Genomic DNA, 20,049 nt, shown 5'->3' on the forward strand with positions numbered 1-20,049 from the left:
GAATAGAATAGTGTGGCGAGCGCAGCGAGCCACCGAGCCCGTAGCGTGGCGAGCGCAGCGAGCCCCGTGAGGGGACGCGGACAGCTGTGAAGCCCGCGAATGGGACGCGGATACCTGTGAAGGTATCCGCATCCGCTCGCCACACTATCTATTCTCAACTCCACACCGACGTGGATAGAGGGGGTATGAAAAGGTCGTAGGACGCGTACTGCCTCCCCTCGCGGGCTCGCTGTGCTCGCCACGCTTCGGGTTCACATTGATCGTGGGGTGGCTTTAACAATTGTGGGGGCCATTTCACACTTCAGGGTGCCTATTTGGCCTCTGTGGGCCATTTAACATTGTTTCCTATGGAAAAATCGGGTCAATTGAGACATTGAACAGGAAAATCGGGTCAATTGGGACATTTAACATTGTTCCCTATGGGAAATCGCGGGCATCGCGTCGGTCGCATCGCATGCGATTTTTTAGTGCATGCGATGCCCGCGAAGAGTACCAAGGAAACTGCCGGGGGAGCCCGGCAGTGGTAATCAGCTGGTCGCAGGAGCATGTTCCTGCGACCAGCGATCACTACAGGGGTAGAAACGGGATCGCGCACCCGGCGATATATCGCCGGTGCACACTCCCATCGCGGGCAATATGGTCGCTTAGCGACCATATTTCCCGCGATATTACACAAAATCGCCCCCGTGTGTACGCACCTTAAGACGTTGTTTGCAGACTTATCACTGGTACACCAGCAGATCATCCCACAATGTATCGAACCAGTGGTGGTTTGGGTTCTAATAGAGTCACTGGATTGCAGAGCTGCCATACTGCAGATGGGAATAGCAGAATGAATGGGGACAATGCAGTGTAACGTGTGCAGACGGCCTCATATACACGCTGGCCCACCAGGAATATTCCTTGTGTAACCTGTGGCCGATCCTCCCTGTGTTATCCAGTGTGTACCCAACTATAGTCACCTGCACCAAGGTGTTTATTGGTCGCTGATCTCAGATACAGATCTGAATCCACTGAAATAAATGATCCGATTTGCCCATTGTGAATTGAATTCTTTTCTTTTGGTGAATTGTGTATATTTAAAACATTTTCCTTTATTTGTGATTTTTGCCTTTAAATATTTGTGCATTAAAAAACGATGATCATCAACAAAATGTATTTTGACAAATATCCCATTAAAGCCAATGTTTCTGATTTGTTTAATACAGTTTAGTATAAAGTATTGCCATAGGCCTTTTTATCATATTTACAATAAAATAATTGCGCGATATACAAAATATTTACAAATAAAAATGACAGGAGTGCAAAACAGAAAATGCCCACCCCAGTCAGCACCTTATAGAGGAATACACGTTCCCTATAGGTGTACATTGGGCCTTATTTTAGTTCACTCTTAGGGGCAAATTCCTTCTCAGATGGACAAAACCATGTGCACTGCAGGGGGCAGATGTAACAGGTGCAGATAGAATTAGATTTGAGTGAGTTATTTTGTTTCTGTGCAGGGAAAATACTGACTGCTTTATTTTTACACTGCAATATAGATCTCACTTTGAATAAAATCCCCACCCAAATCTAACTCTCTCTGCACATGTTACATCTGCCCCACCTGCAGTGCACATGGTTTTGTCCATTTGAGAAGGAATTTGCCCCTAAGAGTGAACTAGAATAAGGCCCATTGTATGCTACCATCACTTATCTACAACTATGGGGGTGATTCAGGTTAGTTTGCAAAAGCAAACTCCCTTTTTAATGGACAAATCCATGCTGCACTGCAGGTGAGGAAGATGTAACATGTGCAGAGAGAGTTAGATTTAGGTGAGTAATTTTGTTTCTGTGCAGGGTAAATATACTGGTTGCTTTATTTGTACACTGCAATTTATATTTCTGTTTGAACACACCCCACCCAAATCTAACTCTCTCTGCACATGTTACATCTTCCCCACCTGCAGTGCAGCATGGTTTTGCCCATTAGAGAGAGATTTTGCTTTTGCGATCCAACCTGAATTATGCCCAATATTAGCCGAAGAGGTTTAACCTTTCTGGAAATTACCCCGTAACCCAATTCATATGGCAAACGTTCCACGTGGGTAGGTGATGGGGTTGTGCGCTGGCACCTTCTCAGCACACTGAACACAGTGCAAGAAAGAGTGGCACGGTGCCATTAGATACTCGGCATGCCGGGACTTTGGCAAATGGACCTTCCAAGGTTCAATATCATTTTCACTTTTTCTGTCTTGCGTTGTTGTACTGCGACAAAAAATATATATATTTGTTTCCGTTACTTCCATGTAGAGCTTTCCTTTCGTAAATATGTTTATTGTCACATTGGGTCCGATTCAGACCTCATCGCACTGCCTCAAATTCGAACGCCCAGAGTTCAGTGAAGATGGCGCTCTGCGAGTGTGAAATCCCACCTTGCGAATCAATGTCAATGGGTGTGTACGGCTACTCATCCGTTCTTCGCAGCTGTGCGAGTATTTCGAAATCCCATCGTGACAGTCTCACCGTCGAATGATTTTTACACTGGGCACAAGTCTTCGCAGGCGCCGTGTAACCCTGGACTTAGTCGGCGGTGCGATGAAACAGACATATCCAGCCTGGAGCTGACGTCGCACACCCTCCCCTAACATGCCTAGCGGTTTCCCAGACACTCGCAGTGTTCTATTTCCAGCTTTTCTTAGCACTCCCACTAAATGTCCGGTTTCCACCCCCAGACGCCTACTTTCTGTCAATCACCTTAGGAACGCAGGATGGCCTTGCGCATGCGTACTGTGAACCATAGGCACGCTCTGTGCGAATCCACAGCCGTGCAACACAGGCCTAAATCGGATCTACAACTCTATCGATCTGGTTTGTAATCTGACCTATGGAACCGTTTCACTTGCAGATAGGCGTCAGAAAATGCATTTTCCAAGAATACGGAAGCACTCAGGGGTCATAATCCAGGACTCCTGCACCCGCGTGTCACGTGAGATGTTCCTCGGTGCGATAACGGTGTAGCTAATGTCATGTCAAAGAGGTCACGTAGGTAATATCTTGTGCCGATGCCATAAATGTCTTCTTAAAACAGAAGGTCTTCCCAATCCTTCCAGCGCAGTTTACCCATAACCTCCGTCACTGCCTGTCTGCCTGAGTAGCTGACGTATATGATGGATCCTCTTCCATGTAGTTTCCAGTGTCTTTTTCTTCAACGCTTTGATAATGGCGGAAATAGTTACAGAAGTCCATCTCATCATAGTCCTCGTCGTCTTCAGATTCCGAATCGTCGTTATAGAAGTCAATGGTGGCTTGTACGGGGAAACTGGCGAGAACGGTCTTCCCCATCTGCTGCAAATATTTCTCCTTCTTGGATTGGGGCATGTACAGCCTGCTCAATGCAGAGAGAGAGAGAGAGAGAACAATTTAAAATTATATATCAATTCCATCAGTAAATTCAATTTCAATGAAATCTACATTACTGACCCAGAGAGATAAAGTACTAGCCAATCAGCTCCTGTTCAAATGCAGCCTGTAATGTGGCAGTTAGGGGCTGATTGGCTGGTACTTTGGGATATACTGTACGTGCTAACGGGTCTATGTATTGAAGAAACAAGTGCAGGGTGTGTGGTGTGGGACCCGCAGGAGTCCATACCTGCACTCATTATCTATATGCCCAACAGTGGCGTAACTAAGTTTTGGGCGCCCCCCCGCCAAGCACCCCCAATCCCCCGCCGCCCATGCAAACCCCCCCCCCCCAATCCCCCGCCACCCCGCCGCCCATGCAAACCCCCCCCCAATCCCCTGCAGCCTTACCTATCACGCTGGTCCCGGCGGCTCCGTTCTTCTTCTGCTGAGGACCACCACAAAATGGCCGCCCCCATACAGCAGACAGTTTCAGAGAACTGTGTGCTATATGGGGGCGGCCATTTTGTGGTGGTCCTCAGCAGAAGAACGGAGCCGCCGGGACCAGCGAGATAGGTAAGTCTGCGGGGGATTGGGGGGCGGGGGGTATCTATAGCACTGCAGCCCCCGGCGCCCCCACATGCACAGCACCCCCCCCCCGCGGTGGCGGGGGCTGCGGTGCTATAGTTACGCCGCTGATGCCCAAGATATATCCGGAATGCAATATAGGCACAGGCCAATGGGGTGATTCAGGTTGGTTTGCAAAAGCAAACTCCTTCTTTAATATACAAAACTGCTGCACTGCAGGTGGGGAGATGTAAAATGTGCAGAGAGAGTTAGATGTGGGGGAGTTATTTTGTTTCTGTGCAGGGTAAATACTGACTGCTTTATTCTTACACAGTAATATAGATATCAGTTTGAACACACCCCACCCAAATCTAACTCTCTCTCTGCACATGTTACATCTGCCCCACCTACAGTGCAGCATGGTTTTGTCCATTAAAGGAGTTTGCTTTTGCAAACCAACCCGAATCATTTATATATGACATTTATACAGTATCTGGGGGTGCTAGGCGCGACCTCGAACAGGTCAGCAAGATCTTCTAATAGCTCAATGAAGTATAAATCTTTGATCTTCAGATTGGCGCTCTGCGCAGACCTAAAACATAACAATGACAATAACATTTTTATCAACCTTTTTCCTTTGTGTGTTAATAACGGGTCATCGGTCCACATTTCAAAGGATTTCACGTCGCACCTGGTGAAGGCAGCCATTTTGTGGGCAGAGCCGAAGTTTACATGACAGCCAAACTGAGAACTAGCTTATGCCCACACAATGCCAACTTCCACTGTGTGTGGGCGACATCACAATTTACTATCGGTGCATTGATTCACGCGGCTTTGTGTATCGACAAATACACGCACGTGTAGGGTCACTGTGCTATAGCCTTTGGCACCTATCACAGTCGCTGACTCGCTCGCACAGGGGGGGGGGGGGGGGGGTTGGCAAATGCAGGCAGGTCAAAGCCTGCATGGGGTGGGCCCCTGAATGGGGTATGGATAATATGGTATGATAGTCACTAGTTCGACATAGGTCAAGGTGGACATGGGGTTTGTCACTGTTTTTTTACCCTAATGTGGACACCGTTGACATGGACACAGGATAAAGTGCACCGCCGCACTCACCATGTTTGGGCTCGGCACGCTATTTTATTTTCCCACCTAGTGGACGGGTCAAAAAACAGTGAAAAACCCCATGTCGACCTAGCCCGTGCCGACCTTGTCCCATATCAACCCTTCATCATGTCGAACTAATGACCACATCCCCCTGAATGTTATAGGACATCAGCGCCCGACCCATTCTCGGACATTTACGAGCCAAATAAAACAAGTGGAATGATGTTGCGGCTGTACGCCCGCACAGAAGGGAGGTCTGAACGTACACATCCATTTGCATGCCGCTGCGTTTATTCGCGGGCGATGTTAGCGAAAGACCACTGCTAAGCGATCAAACCTGAATCAGGCCCAATGTCTAATAGTCCCAGGACCTACAGGAGCAGAAGACGTGTCACTCACCTAGGGCGCTCACATGTTTTCTCAGGTTCGCCTACGAGGATCGGCCACAGCAAATAGGTTTTCAATAACTTGCAGTTCTGTATCACCTCTTCATTTGTATGAGAAAACCAGAAGCCGACTGGGTCGACTGTGAAAAAAGAAACATATTCATATAAACACACAGTTGTGCTCATAAGTTTACATACCCCAGCTGAATTTGTGATTTTCTGGCCATTTGTCAGAGAATTTGAATGATAACCCAGAAGCCATTTATTGTCAAACAACTGTGTTTACTCTTTTTAAATCAGAATGACAAGAGAAACTACCCAAATGACCCTGATCAAAAGTGTTCATACCCTGGAAATTTTGGCCTGATAACATGCACACAAGTTGACACAAACGGGTTTGAATGGCTACTAAAAGGTCCCCATCCTCACATGTGATCTGTTCGCTTGTAATCAGTGTGTGTATAAAAGGTCAGCGAGTTTCTGGTCTCCTGAAAGACCCTTGCATCTTTCATCCAGTGCTGCACTGACGTGTCTGGAGTCATGAGGAAAGCAAAAGAATTGTCAAAGGATCTGCGGGAAAAGGTAACTGAATGGTCTAAAACAGGAAAGGGATATAAAAAGATATCCAAGCAATTCAGAATGCCAATCAGCAGTGTTCAAACCCTAATTAATAAGTAGAAAATGATGGATTCTGTGGAAACCAAATCATGTCAGGTAGACCAAAAAAAAAAATTCAGCCACAACTGCCAGGAAAATTGTTCGGGATGCAAAGAAAAATACACAAATAACTTCATCTGAAATACAGATTCTCTGAAAGAAAGTGGTGTGGTTGTTTCAAGATGCACAATAAGGAGGCATTTGAAGAAAATTGGGCTGCACGGTCATGTCGCCAGTAGAAAGATGTTAAAGGGGGCAATACACGGTATTAAGAACTGGGGTATGTAAACTTTTGATTAGGGCCATTTGGGTAGTTTCTGTTGTCATTATGATTTAAAAAGAGTAAACACAGTTATGTGACAATAAATGGCTTCACCCAACCACTAACCACGAGTGAAAGAAAATTGTGAGTTATCATTCATATTCACTGACAAATGGCCAGAAAAATAACAAATTCTGCTTGCTGGGCAACGGACAATTAGGATTCTAAACTGAAAGGGGAAAATGAGCCTCAGGTCCGGCTAGTGGGCCTGTACAGACATTATACCAGGTCCTGTAGTTATATACCCTATTCTGTACAGAAAATACATTGTTCCTCTATCAGATTTAGCACACAGTAACAGTGAGGCTATGGCGAAGAGGAGACAATGTATTAGCATCGCAGGGACACTGGGTTCATCCAGGTATTGGCTTGTATAGCGGTGAAATCCTAGAAGCATTGGAAAATAGACACCTAGTATAGGTCAACATGGGTAAGCTCAACAGGGTTGAAGGTCAACACACTAGGTCGGCAATGGGAAGGTCAAAAGGCCAACATGAGTTTTTTTCACGTTCGATTTCTTCCCGAATGTTAACACAGGGAGCAAATATACGGTTATTAGTTTATACGCTATTAAGGTCGACATCTGAATAGGTCAACACAAGCATTGCATGCCCTGGCATACACTACGGTGTGGTGGGAGAATACCATAGTGTGCAGAGGGTAGTGAAGCATGGCGAGCGCAGCGGTACACTTAGACAGTGTGTCAAAGTCGAACTTTGATGCCAACATGTCAATTGTGTTGTGTGTGTGTGTGTCACTTGCGTTGGCAGCCTCCTTCCTTGGGACACGATGTGCATAACACATACATGCAGCCATGACAGTTTGGGCCTCATACACAAAATGTTTGGGACTAGAAGTATTTGGGATATTTCATAACATCCGCCAGCCAATCACAACGCATTACCATGGAGCTCTTTAAAAATGTGACAGTTGGTCAACTGGTCTGGAAACTATGACAGTTATGTGCTGCCACTCACGAAGCGGGGATACTACGGGGTATCGGCTCCGAAGGGGTAAAAAAGTTCCGCTTAGCAAACATGTGCCCGATTTTTAGCACATCGACTAATTTTATAGAATATACTAATAAACGCTAACGAGAAGCAGATTAGTCGCCATAGGCAACGGCTCTACTTTTTAGAACCTTCAAAACATTTCCCTGAATCTTCTCAATATTTGGACACTCGCTATAGTGTAACTGTACGGGGTCTGACAAATGGCAGTTATTTGAAGGGACCGACACGCCCACTTTTCGACGCTCAAATTCCGGCTGTCGAGCAGAGCGAAAACGGGCAGGATTCAGACGGACGTTCCGACAGTCAGAATCCTGGATCTCATACCGCTATTTATCTCTACAAATAAATAGACCAATGTATTTCTGCGGCCTGCAACATTCAATTAATGACATACAAAACCCCCGTCACTTTAGAAAGGAGATCGGGTGCGATAGAACAATTAAACCCCACCCATAGTGGTTGGTCTTATCTGGACTATGTTGAAGATTCCCCTCCAACACCAGCCTTTATTAAAGCTACCCAACTTTTTAGATCTTACCTTTTTTAATATAATCAACAACAGTAGAACGTTCGTGCGCTGTGTGCCCCTGAAACAGAGAAGCAGGCAGACAATTATAACAGCAGGAGCTAAAAGTAGTCTACAAACCCCAGTATTCATCAATGCCAGTAATACAGACTCTGACATACAGAACAGGGAAGCGTAAAACCACCGCGTAATGACTAAACATTACACATTTTAAAAACAGAACTAGCGTCAATAAATACGCATTAACTAAAAAAGTCATTTTTGTTGGAGAGACATCCAAAACATATCAGCATTAAGTGAGGCCATGCTAAGGTTCTAACCCATTGTAACCTTCGGATATTAAGAATATAAAACCAGGTCACCTTCGGAAACCGTGACAGCAATTAAGTGACTGTAATCAATTAAATAGATAACAAAAATACAAATGAATGTGTCTACTCACCCATCTACATTCGGTCACCCTACCACGAGTAGTGCTCACGCAAAACTCGGTAGTCCTCTCAGTCACCATAGGCATGGCTAAAAGGGTCAGACAAATAAATAAGTGGTGGTAGTATAAGGAACACATAGCAGCATATGGTCACATGAGCTGCTCCTCCAGTGCATACTGGGCAGTCAGCCATTTTGCTGTAGCCACAATGTACAGTTCCTCTACTCAGTGTGGAGAGGCATTCGGACAAAATTGAATGAGTGACGAATTGCTGATAAACAGACAATGCAACCACTGGCTTAAGGGCCCGACACACACACAGGGCGACTTGCAGGCATTTTCTGAGCGATTTTACGAAATCACTCAGAAAATGCATGTAAATCAATGTGTGTATAGCCCACACAGCGATTTACATGCGTGCACCCCCGCCGTTTCTGAATATGCCCCGTCTGTAAATTCAGTGCAGTCGCTGAGATGCTCCTGCTCATTTCCCGCATGTGTGGCGCAGGGGATAAGCAGGGCCATCTGAGCGACTGTCACTGAAGCGTTGGAGCGCACAGGACTGAGCCGGTCAGAACCGTGAGATCGGGACCCCGCTGCCACCAAGATGGGGATGTGACGTGCAATTTGCCGGGGCAACAGGAGCGGCGCTCGTCCCTCTCCTGCTAGATGAAGTTGGATATAATCGTCGGACCACGGCAATTGCTACGGCACCTAGCCAGAACAGTAAGGCGAAGTACGTGAGAGCGGGGGTTGCTGCACGTGGGGATGGACCCAGGCCTGGTTGGGGGAAGGGTATCCGTGTCACAATTACCGTGTACCTGTGCTACTATCCCAGCAGGAAGAGTGTGAGCGCGGCTTCTTCTTGTGTGTTGCCGAGAGCATCGGGCCTTCATTCTGTGTGTTATTATTGTCTATAGTGTACAAGTGTTTGTGTGTCACTAGTAGGGATGCCCACTATTTACTTACATTTGCGGAGGTTGCTGAGTGGGCGGCCGGGCTGATTGGGTGGCCGGCAGCCAGGTATGCTGAGTGGGCGGGAGGGAGGGCTGCTGGCTGGGTTGTCGCCAGGTTGATAGGCGGGGTGGCTGGTACCCGGGAATGCTGGCTGGGCGGGGGGACAGCTGAGGCGGGCTGTGCCCTGCGCAGCGAGACCTCTGACCTAGTCACGCTGCGCAGGCCGCACGCCGGGTATGGGAGAAGCCGGGCAGCGTCTGAGCGATTGCTCAAACGCTGCCTGTCTAATCCCAAAAATCCCGGGATTGGAAACTCCAATCCAGGGATTGAAATCCCAGCGTATTGGGGACCAAATCCCGGGATTGGCCACCCTAGTCACTAGTGTCTGAGCTCACAAAGATTCCACATTGTGCTTTGGGGGTTTAGGTTAAATGTTCCTTATTCCTACCATTACGGATCTCTTCTTTTGTATGCAGAGGGATAGGAGCTCTGGAAACATACATATTTTATGTGGTGCATAGGAAATTACTGGTAGCCAATACCATATAACAGTGGTTCCCAAACTGTGCGCCGTGGCTCCCTGGGGTGCCTCGGGACACATGCAGGGGTGCCCTGGGTTGGTGGTCCAGGACCAACTCAAATTATTAATGGTTAATTATTTATAAGCAAAACCAGTGCTGGTGGCTGCCAATCATAAAATGTGTACAAATAGAAGCAATTCCTGCCCTTTTCCACATAACTGACCCTAAGAATCGCATATAAATCCAATCTAATTAAAATAAATTTGGCCTAGGGGTTCCGCAAAAAAAAATCTTATACTCTAGGGTGCCGTGATTAAAAAAAGATTGGGAACCCCTGCCATATAACATTTTTGTGATGAAGTGCAGTTTTTTACGTCACTTTCTGTGACAGATTTGAAATCTCCCGTTATGTATCTCTGACACAGATCTCTCTGTGTGTGGCTCATTATCTGAGAGAGAGACATCTCCCATGCTAAATCTCCCGTTATGTATCTCAGCGTATGTAGGGCCCTTTAGAAAGCGGTCATTTTGACCTAGAACAATGGTTTATTATGCATATGCACAGAAGTTCGGCAATGATTCCTTAAGTCCCCAAGAATACTACATGGCCTAGTCAGTATCCATTCAGCAAATGCACTAATTGATAATAGCAACAATATCATTAAAAGTGAGAAGCACGCACCTAATGCCCTATTATGACACATGTACGGTGATAAAGATTCCTGAATACTGAAGCTAGTGTTCATTCTAGCACCCGCTATCTTTGAAAACACATGCACTTCCTCTTCCCTGCCTGGGGTGTCGCGGTCTGCTGTAGTGCTTCTAGCACAGTGTGGTCTGTCTATGAGCACTGATATGCAAACCAGACCTGTGCTAGAAACACCACAGCAGACAGCGACACCCCAGGCAGGGAAGACAAACTGCATGGGTTTTCAAAGATAGCGGGTTCAAGAATGAACACTCGAACATATCTGTGGAACTACCCTGTCAGGTTCCTTATATGTAGCTTTCACATCACATAAAACATTTTGAAACGTTTTGAAAAACTGTAATTTCATGCCCCTTTCCCACTGCAGGCTTTACACGTGTAAATGCCGTTTTTTTAGCCTTTTTAAACGGCTAGAGCTGCAGTGGGAAAGCTCCAGGTTGCTTTACACGGGTAACAAATACCGGTTTTTGTTACCCGTGTAAAAAGCAGTGTTTTTACCGTGTTATAGCCGTTTTTTCGGCAGTGGGAAAGGGGTAGCCCTTTACCCGTTAAAAAAAAAACCGGCATGGGGTCCCCCCCCACTGCCGAAACCAGCACCAGGCTGAAGGAGCCGGGGCTGGTAATAAAAAATCAGGAAACCCGACAAATAGGGGTTCCCTGATTTTTTACAACCAGCCCCAGGCTCCAGGTCCGGGGCTGGTTCCCAAAATACGGGGGACAAAATGACTAGGGGTCCCCCGTATTTTAAGAACCAGCCCCAGGCACAACCAGCCAGCAGGGTAATGCCACAGCCGGGGGACACTTATGATATAAGTTCCCGCGACCAAAGCATTAACCCTACCGACCAGTCAGCCTGGCCAGGGGCCCTGGGGGAGTGGGGACCCCCCCAATAAAGGGGTCCCCCCCCTCCAGGACTTACCTGACCAGGCTGAAGCCTGGTGCTGTCCCCGGTGACCCTGGAGCGGTGGTCACCGGGCTGATGGTATTGTGTAAAAAAATAGAATAAAAACCATTGTCTTTTACTGGTGAACTATGAGTCCCAGCAAGCCTCCCCCGCAAGCTGGGACTTGGAGAACCACAAGTCCCAGCCTGCGGGGCATTAAAGGGCCCGCTGGGTCTTGTAGTTCCACAGTAAAAGAAAGAGTTAAATAAACACACTGACACACGTGAAAAATAAAAGTTTAATACATACATAACACATACATACTGATACTTACCTATCTTGAGCCCGTAGGTAGCCCTGGTCCTGATGTCCTGGTCCGTGTCGGCGTCTGTATCCAGTCGGCATCCCTGTCGGCGACGGCGTCGGCGGTCCGGAGTCCGAAGAAATCCATTTGGGAAGCTGTGGAAGGAAATCCTACTCACCTGTCCCAGCGCGACGTAGTCCAGGTAAGGTCTTTGCAAAAAAAACAAACCGACACCCGAACCAGACCGGACTGACGGAGACACACGTGTGTTTGTTTACATCGTGCGGCTCCGCCTCCCGAATGCCGCTATTGGCCGCCTTGCGGCCTAGCGGCTCCTGATTGGCCGCTAGGCCGCAAGGCGGCCAATAGCGGCATTCGGGGGCGGAGCCGCACGATGTAAACACACCGTGTGTCTCCGTCAGTCCGGTCTGGTTCGGGTGTCGGTTTGTTTTTTTTGCAAAGACCTTACCTGGACTACGTCGCGCTGGGACAGGTGAGTAGGATTTCCTTCCACAGCTTCCCAAATGGATTTCTTCGGACTCCGGACCGCCGACGCCGTCGCCGACAGGGATGCCGACTGGATACAGACGCCGACACGGACCAGGACATCAGGACCAGGGCTACCTACGGGCTCAAGATAGGTAAGTATCAGTATGTATGTGTTATGTATGTATTAAACTTTTATTTTTCACGTGTGTCAGTGTGTTTATTTAACTCTTTCTTTTACTGTGGAACTACAAGACCCAGCGGGCCCTTTAATGCCCCGCAGGCTGGGACTTGTGGTTCTCCAAGTCCCAGCTTGCGGGGGAGGCTTGCTGGGACTCATAGTTCACCAGTAAAAGACAATGGTTTTTATTCTATTTTTTTACACAATACCATCAGCCCGGTGACCACCGCTCCAGGGTCACCGGGGACAGCACCAGGCTTCAGCCTGGTCAGGTAAGTCCTGGAGGGGGGGGACCCCTTTATTGGGGGGGTCCCCACTCCCCCAGGGCCCCTGGCCAGGCTGACTGGTCGGTAGGGTTAATGCTTTGGCCGCGGGAACTTATATCATAAGTGTCCCCCGGCTGTGGCATTACCCTGCTGGCTGGTTGTGCCTGGGGCTGGTTCTTAAAATACGGGGGACCCCTAGTCATTTTGTCCCCCGTATTTTGGGAACCAGCCCCGGACCTGGAGCCTGGGGCTGGTTGTAAAAAATCAGGGAACCCCTATTTGTCGGGTTTCCTGATTTTTTATTACCAGCCCCGGCTCTTTCAGCCTGGTGCTGGTTACGGCAGTGGGGGGGACCCCACGCAGTTTTTTTTTTTTAAATTCTCCCCCCCCCCCCCCTATCTTTACACTGCTTAAACGGGTTTTTAAACGGGTAAGTGTGAATGTGACAAAAACAGCTTTTAAACGGTAATTTACCGTTTAAAAGCTGCAGTGGGAAAGAGTCTTATGGCTCTTACCCGTTTAAAGACCCGTTTAAAAAAAACGGGTCTTTACCCGTGTAGGCAGTGGGAAAGCAGCATCAAATGGTATTTTAAACGGGTCTAGTGTTCATATTGCAGCAGATTACCATTTAAAAATACAGTTTAAGTACCATTCACATCACCAGTCAAGCCGTTTAAACTCTGAACACATTTCTACCCACAGCTTATTTCCTGGTTCAGGGAAGGGACACAAGACAAGGGACAGCCTATCACAGTGCTCTAACCTTTATTTTTTACTAAATACCATTTCAGTGCCATTCAGACAGCACAAAAAACGGCTCTGAATTGGCTTTAAAACGGGTAGGACTCTGCTTTTTAAACGTGTTGAAATACCAGTTAACTTTAAATGGTATTTCAACTATGACACTTTCACACTGCAGCCTTAAACGTTTTAAAGGGCAAAAAAATGGCAATATACCGTTTTAAAAGTGTGATGTGAAAGCTACATAAGTGTAATACTGAAGCAACATTGTATCTGATATATTACAGATTATTGTCATATCAATACAAACATCAGTACTTAATGTATAAATGAAAGCTATGACCTAAATTGGAACCACTGGTGTAATAAACTAACTGTGATGTGCTGATTTGAGTCATATTCGTCACACTACACGGCTCAAGCTGACCAATACTCAGTGATTAACTGACATAAAACAACATTATTTATCATTTGAACACAGACCAAATTGCATTGTTTTGTCTGTAGTATTTATTTATAGCCATACACACAGATCCGGTCCTTGACATCAGATAGCGTGAGCAGATTCAGATTTATTAAGCTTGGAAAAGAGATAAACTGGAGATAATGCGGATAAAAGGTAAAAGGAGATAAAGCACCAGCCAATCAACTCCCAACTGTCTTTTTCAAACACAGCTGATTGGCTGGTGCTTTATCTCCTTTTACCTTTTCTCCGCTTTATCTCCAGTTTATCTCTTCTCCAAGCTTAATAAATCTGCCCCTCTGTCTCCCTAATACTGAATAGGCTACATAGCCATAATTATTAAAGGGATATACACACAGAAGCTCACATTGGTCAATGAGACCATACTCAAGGGAAGAGACACGTTGGGACACCGCATGTGCATTTTAACATGCACTGGATTCACTTTGTCTTTGTTTTATGTAGTTAGCCGTATATCGCAGCATTTTAACATGAACCTAATAAAAAGGTACATTTTAGAGAATCTGTTTTTTTCTCTTTTGAAGCACCACAAAGCGTCAAACCTTATCCTGTCCCCCTTGTTACTACTTACCATTTGTCCATGGTAGCACACCTCTGTAAGCTTTATTGATATCATACCCATTACCTATACCCTCATGCTGATATAACTCAATATACCTCTATGGACTTGTGCGACTGACCTCCAAAACCTCATCTGCTAGGCAGACTGCAAGCCAGATTCAAGGGCCGAGGGTAATAGGTCATACCGCTCACATCACCATTCACTCCCGCACACCTCTATTTATGGCCATGTTCTTCGAATACCCTCCCAACTCTCCTGCCTCTGTACTCTCTATATGAGTTACATACGGGCTTGTCGACAAGCAGTACAGAGCCCCCCCATACATAGGGCCAGATGCACTAAGCTTCAAAAGGGATAAAATGGAGAGTGATAAACAACCAACCAGTCAGCTCCTGACTGACATTTTTCAAACAGTCTGTGACATGGCAGGTAGGAGCTGATTGGCTGGCTGTTTATCACTCTCCATTTTATCCCTTTTGAAGCTTAGTGCATCTGGCCCGTAGTCCCTAGAGGTCACAGCCGATCCCCCTTGAGCCACCCGGGAGCTTACAAGTGTTTGCAGGGAGGGTCTGTGACATCACCGCCGGCCTTGATCAGCCGGATTCTGTGGCAGATGACCGGTACGGTCAGACTTGTTCACATTTGTACAGACTGGAAAAACCATTACATAGTAACCGGCAGAGGGTTCCATACATTTACTGCCCTGACTGTAAAAAAGCCTTTCCTTCTAATGGTAGGGAATTCTCTCTCCACCAGCCTGAGTGCATGCCCACATGTCCTAGTCTCCGACCACAAAGTATAGAGGGTGTCTGACAGTTCATTATATTGCCCCCTGATTTGTACATGTTAAGCATGTCCGCCCTTCAACGTCTCTTTTCCAGTGTAAACATTCCTAATTTGACTAATCTGTCCTCGCAGCATAAATACCCCATTCCTTTTATACCCCTTTTACACCAAAAACACTGGGTCGCACCCGGGTTTTTGATCCCCGCTTCAAGCCGGGTGCGACCCGGCGTTTGCTCCCTTTTACACCGGTAATCTGCTGGGCTGACCCCAGCCCCCGTGCACCCCCCAGCCCTTGTCCGGGAGGTGAATGGATGCAGCACACAGGCATCCATTCACCTCCTCCGCTGCCATGGCTGCTGTCAGCAGAGTGTAGCAGACAGCAGCGGAGGCTGTGTGTGCCCCCCCGCCCAACCTGCGGACGCTGCGGTCCGCAGGTTGGACGTCCCCCATTCATGTAAACGGGAGCCAGGTTGGATGACCCGGCGTACCCGTTTACATCGCCCTCTACCCAGGTCCTAGCCGTGTTCTACCAAGGTCAGGACCTGGGTAGAAGTCCCGTGTAAAGGGGCACTGTGTGACCCATTTACACCGCAGCTGACCCGGGTCTGACACGCCGATGACCCAGGTTTTTGCGGAGGTGTAAAAGGGGTATTATTAGCTTAGCTTCCCCTTCTCTGGACTTTCTCCAGTTTTATAATGTTCTTTATGTGATGTGGGGCCCAGAACTGTACTCGAAATCCAAGAGGAGGTGACTAGTAGAGTGGTATAATTACATTGGCATCCCAAGTTTCCATGCCCCTTTTTTACAGACCCGTTTGCCTTGTTGGCTGACCCTTGTGGCCTGATTCAGACCTTTTTGCTGCAAATATACGCAGCCTAGCAAACGCGGCCCATGCCGATTGAACGACCCCCCCCCCCCCAATTCGGCCCACTACGAGCTGGTCTGAATCGGCCCCAATGGTTTGTGAATTGCGTATGGTTTTGCAGGAGGATAGTGATCCATGCACAATGTTACACGGGGGGAGGGTTTTTCGTTTGAGCGGCGGCTATCTACTCAGTCACCTGTAACTTTTCACATGAGCGATCAGCTTTGAATCAGGCCCAATGTACTAAACTACTATCTCTGTATGGATTACCAGCAAACCCTGTTACTTTGCTTATTTGTATTTTTTGAAGGAATGCACAGGTTTTTGCCATCAGCCGACGTACCTGTGAGAGAATGCCGACACCGTTGTAATATTCAATAAAGAACTTCAACCTTGTCGGCAATTAGAACTTTAAATCAACACACTTTACCACAGAATTATGCCACGGACATGCCGACAATCACTACTTCCCTTTTTATGAAACCAAGTTTTGGCTTCTTCCAGATTTATTAAAAGCGCCGTGCAGTAACAGACGTTACATAAGAAGAATTCCCTACATATGGTATAAGCAAAATAAGGGGTGTAAGGAGTCCATTTTATGGGTTTCCAAGGGAGGAAGAGAGAAAGAAACTCTGTGTAAGGAGTCCACCCTGGGCCTTCCATCGCTACAGCCAGGTCTGGTTTTCTGTAGAGCCCTTATATTCCAAAACATATGGAGCAAAGGTCAGCGCAGCAGGGGGCTGGAACTACCGGCATAGGTGTGGCGGTGTGGAAACGTGAGTGCTATATAACAGCCCCTCTATACAATGCCCATATTTCCAGCACTGAAAAAAGTGGGGGACTTGGCTACAATGATGCAAATCACATAATTGCCCCAGCCACTTATCCTCCAAATGTGGGGGCTGTTGGGGTGAGTGCACAGTAGCAAACGGTGTGTGTGTAAGCAGACTCTGGGGGACTTTCTTTGCTGAGGGTGCTGCCCGATTTCCGGAACCTTGCGAGTAAGCAATCTGAACTCTGACCCTAACACACTAACCAAACCCTTAACCCCAATAACGGCACCCTAAAAGGGGCAGATTAAAGAGGTAATTTGGTTCCAAACTGCCATCACTTTCTATGTTTCAATGTAAATTCCTAATATCTCTCCTGGCTACAGAGTGATACTTCCTCTATAACTAGAACTATATACTGCGGATGGAATGTTGAGACCTGCAGCATCGTGCCGCTCCACAAGAACCCCACAGCGCCGCCCCGCGAGAACCCCCACAGCACCACACCACGAGAACCCCCACAGCGCCACCCCACGAGAACCCCACAGCGCCACCCCACGAGAACCCACAGTATTGCTGCTTTTACGTGTAATAGTACAAACCAACCTTATTGGCCATCAGAACAATATAAAGTTTCCTAAGAAGAACAGAAGAGATTGCCACATCCCCAGGAGCAGCCCTATGGGATATACAGCTGTTGTAGTGACTATCAGACTGTATATAGTGTATTCAGAGCCTACTATTGCTGCCCTACCATATTAGGCATGTACACCATGATACCTAACCCTCATTGCCGCAATCCTCCGAACCCCCTCCTGCCTCCCATGAGACTCACCTGAAAAAAGGCGCAACACCAGACAGTCCCACTTCCTCTGGTGTAAACACTTGCAGCTCCCCCGGACGGGCAAGTAATGTGCGCGGCGAGCGCAAAGTGATGACGCTAGAATGGGCCGCACACACACAGGGCAATGGGCCGGGCTTACACGGCTCCTGCGCTTTCCCAGCGGTGACGAGCTACTGGGACGCAATGCGTTCCACGCTGGCCGGCGCCACCTAGTGGTGATAAGGGAGAACAGCACCCAGTCCCTTCCAGGAAGAGGCATGGCGGCTGTTGCTGGTGAGTGTGCAGGATGTGTAGCATTGGTATCTCTGCTGGGATCTGGCTGTGACTGGCCTCCTGCCTGTGTGGTTATCACTGTCTGCCAGCTCCTGCCTGGACCCTGTGACTATTCCCTGTACGGCCGTGACCCTTTCCTTGCACCCTGACCCTTTTCTCTGTGGGGGTTATTAGGTGTGTACACACTATTAGATATGTATGGAGAGCTGCTCTGCTGCCCCCATAGGGGAGTCCATGGCTGTTTGTGGGGCTTTTTGATGCTGTTACCCAATTGTATTCTGTATTGTGCTCATGGGGAATGCTCCTGCCCCGACGCGCTCATGGGGAATGCTCCTGCCCCGACGCGCTCATGGAGAAGGCTCCTGCCCCGACGCGCTCATGGGGAATGCTCCTGCCCCGACGCGCTCATGGGGAATGCTCCTGCCCCGACGCGCTCATGGGGAATACCCCTGCCCCGACGCGCTCATGGGGGAATGCTCCTGCCCCGACGCGCTCATGGAGAAGGCTCCTGCCCCGACGCGCTCATGGGGAATGCTCCTGCCCCGACGCGCTCATGGGGAATGCTCCTGCCCCGACGCGCTCATGGGGAATGCTCCTGCCCCGACGCGCTCATGGGGAATGCTCCTGCCCCGACGCGCTCATGGGGAATGCTCCTGCCCCGAGGCGCTCATGGGGAACGCTCCTGCCCCGAGGCGCTCATGGGGAACGCTCCTGCCCCGACGCGCTCATGGGGAACGCTCCTGCCCCGACGCGCTCATGGGGAACGCTCCTGCCCTGACGCGCTCATGGGGAACGCTCCTGCCCCGAGGCGCTCATGGGGAACGCTCCTGCCCCGAGGCGCTCATGGGGCACGCTCCTGCCCTGAGGCGCTCATGGGGAACGCTCCTGCCCCGACGCGCTCATGGGGAATGCTCCTGCCCTGACGCGCTCATGGGGAACGCTCCTGCCCCGACGCGCTCATGGGGAATGCTCCTGCCCTGACGCGCTCATGGGGAATGCTCCTGCCCCGAGGCGCTCATGGGGAACGCTCCTGCCCCGAGGCGCTCATGGGGCACGCTCCTGCCCCGAGGCGCTCATGGGGAACGCTCCTGCCCCGAGGCGCTCATGGGGAACGCTCCTGCCCCGAGGCGCTCATGGGGAACGCTCCTGCCCCGAGGCGCTCATGGGGAACGCTCCTGCCCCGAGGCGCTCATGGGGAACGCTCCTGCCCCGAGGCGCTCATGGGGAACGCTCCTGCCCCGAGGCGCTCATGGGGAACGCTTCTGCCCCGAGGCGCTCATGGGGAACGCTCCTGCCCCGAGGCGCTCATGGGGAACGCTCCTGCCCCGAGGCGCTCATGGGGAACGCTCCTGCCCCGAGGCGCTCATGGGGAACGCTCCTGCCCCGAGGCGCTCATGGGGAACGTTCCTGCCCCGAGGCGCTCATGGGGAATTTTCCTGCCCAGATGCGCTCATGGGGAATGCTCCTGCCCCGGCGCGCTCCTGACCTGACGCGCTCATGGGGAATGCTCCTGCCCCGACGCGCTCATGGGGAATGCTCCTGCCCCGACGCGCTCATGGGGAATGCTCCTGCCCCGACGCGCTCATGGGGAATGCTCCTGCCCCGACGCGCTCATGGGGAATGCTCCTGCCCCGACGCGCTCATGGGGAATGCTCCTGCCCCGACGCGCTCATGGGGAATGCTCCTGCCCCGACGCGCTCATGGGGAATGCTCCTGCCCCGACGAGCTCATGGGGAATGCTCCTGTCCCTACGTGCTCATGGGGAATGCTCCTGTCCCTACGCGCTCATGGGGAATGCTCCTGCCCCTACGCGCTCATGGGGAATGCTCCTGTCCCTACTCGCTCATGGGGAATGCATGCTCCTGTCCCTACGCGCTCATGGGGAATGCTCCTGTCCCTATGCCTGCATGTCCTAAAACTTTCACCCAATCTTATGGAACATATAACAGATGTTACTTAAGTCCTTATTTACTGAATACACAATAAGCCAAAACCAAGAGGGATGTCTGAAAAAGGGCAGGTGC

At 49.2% G+C, this 20,049-nt stretch overlaps 2 protein-coding genes across 3 annotated transcripts in view; one reads left to right on the forward strand and one right to left on the reverse strand.

Moving 5' to 3' along the window:
• Positions 1-1,175: 1,175 nt before the first annotated feature.
• On the reverse strand, positions 1,176-17,938 carry LOC146059469 (uncharacterized). Its single transcript, XM_083171716.1, has 5 exons — positions 17,744-17,938; positions 8,405-8,481; positions 7,975-8,023; positions 5,458-5,584; positions 1,176-3,367 (listed from the first exon to the last, which is right to left on the reverse strand). The coding sequence occupies exons 2-5, from the start codon at positions 8,477-8,479 to the stop codon at positions 3,115-3,117; spliced, it is 504 nt and encodes a 167-aa protein (XP_083027842.1). The 5' UTR covers positions 8,480-8,481; positions 17,744-17,938; the 3' UTR covers positions 1,176-3,114.
• The window catches only part of LOC146059470 (phosphatidylinositol N-acetylglucosaminyltransferase subunit P-like), a 32,881-nt gene continuing 30,766 nt past the window's right edge, over positions 17,935-20,049 (forward strand). Inside the window, exon 1 of one of the 2 annotated variants that reach the window (XM_083171717.1) lies at positions 17,935-18,025. The gene's annotated coding sequence lies outside the window, so the exon portion shown is untranslated. The remainder of the gene's footprint in view (positions 18,026-20,049) is intronic. The other variant, XM_083171721.1, reaches the window with a different exon arrangement.

The sequence above is a fragment of the Crinia signifera genome, chromosome 2 (genome assembly GCF_055691185.1).
Source record: "Crinia signifera chromosome 2, ASM5569118v1, whole genome shotgun sequence".
Lineage (NCBI taxonomy): Eukaryota > Metazoa > Chordata > Amphibia > Anura > Myobatrachidae > Crinia > Crinia signifera.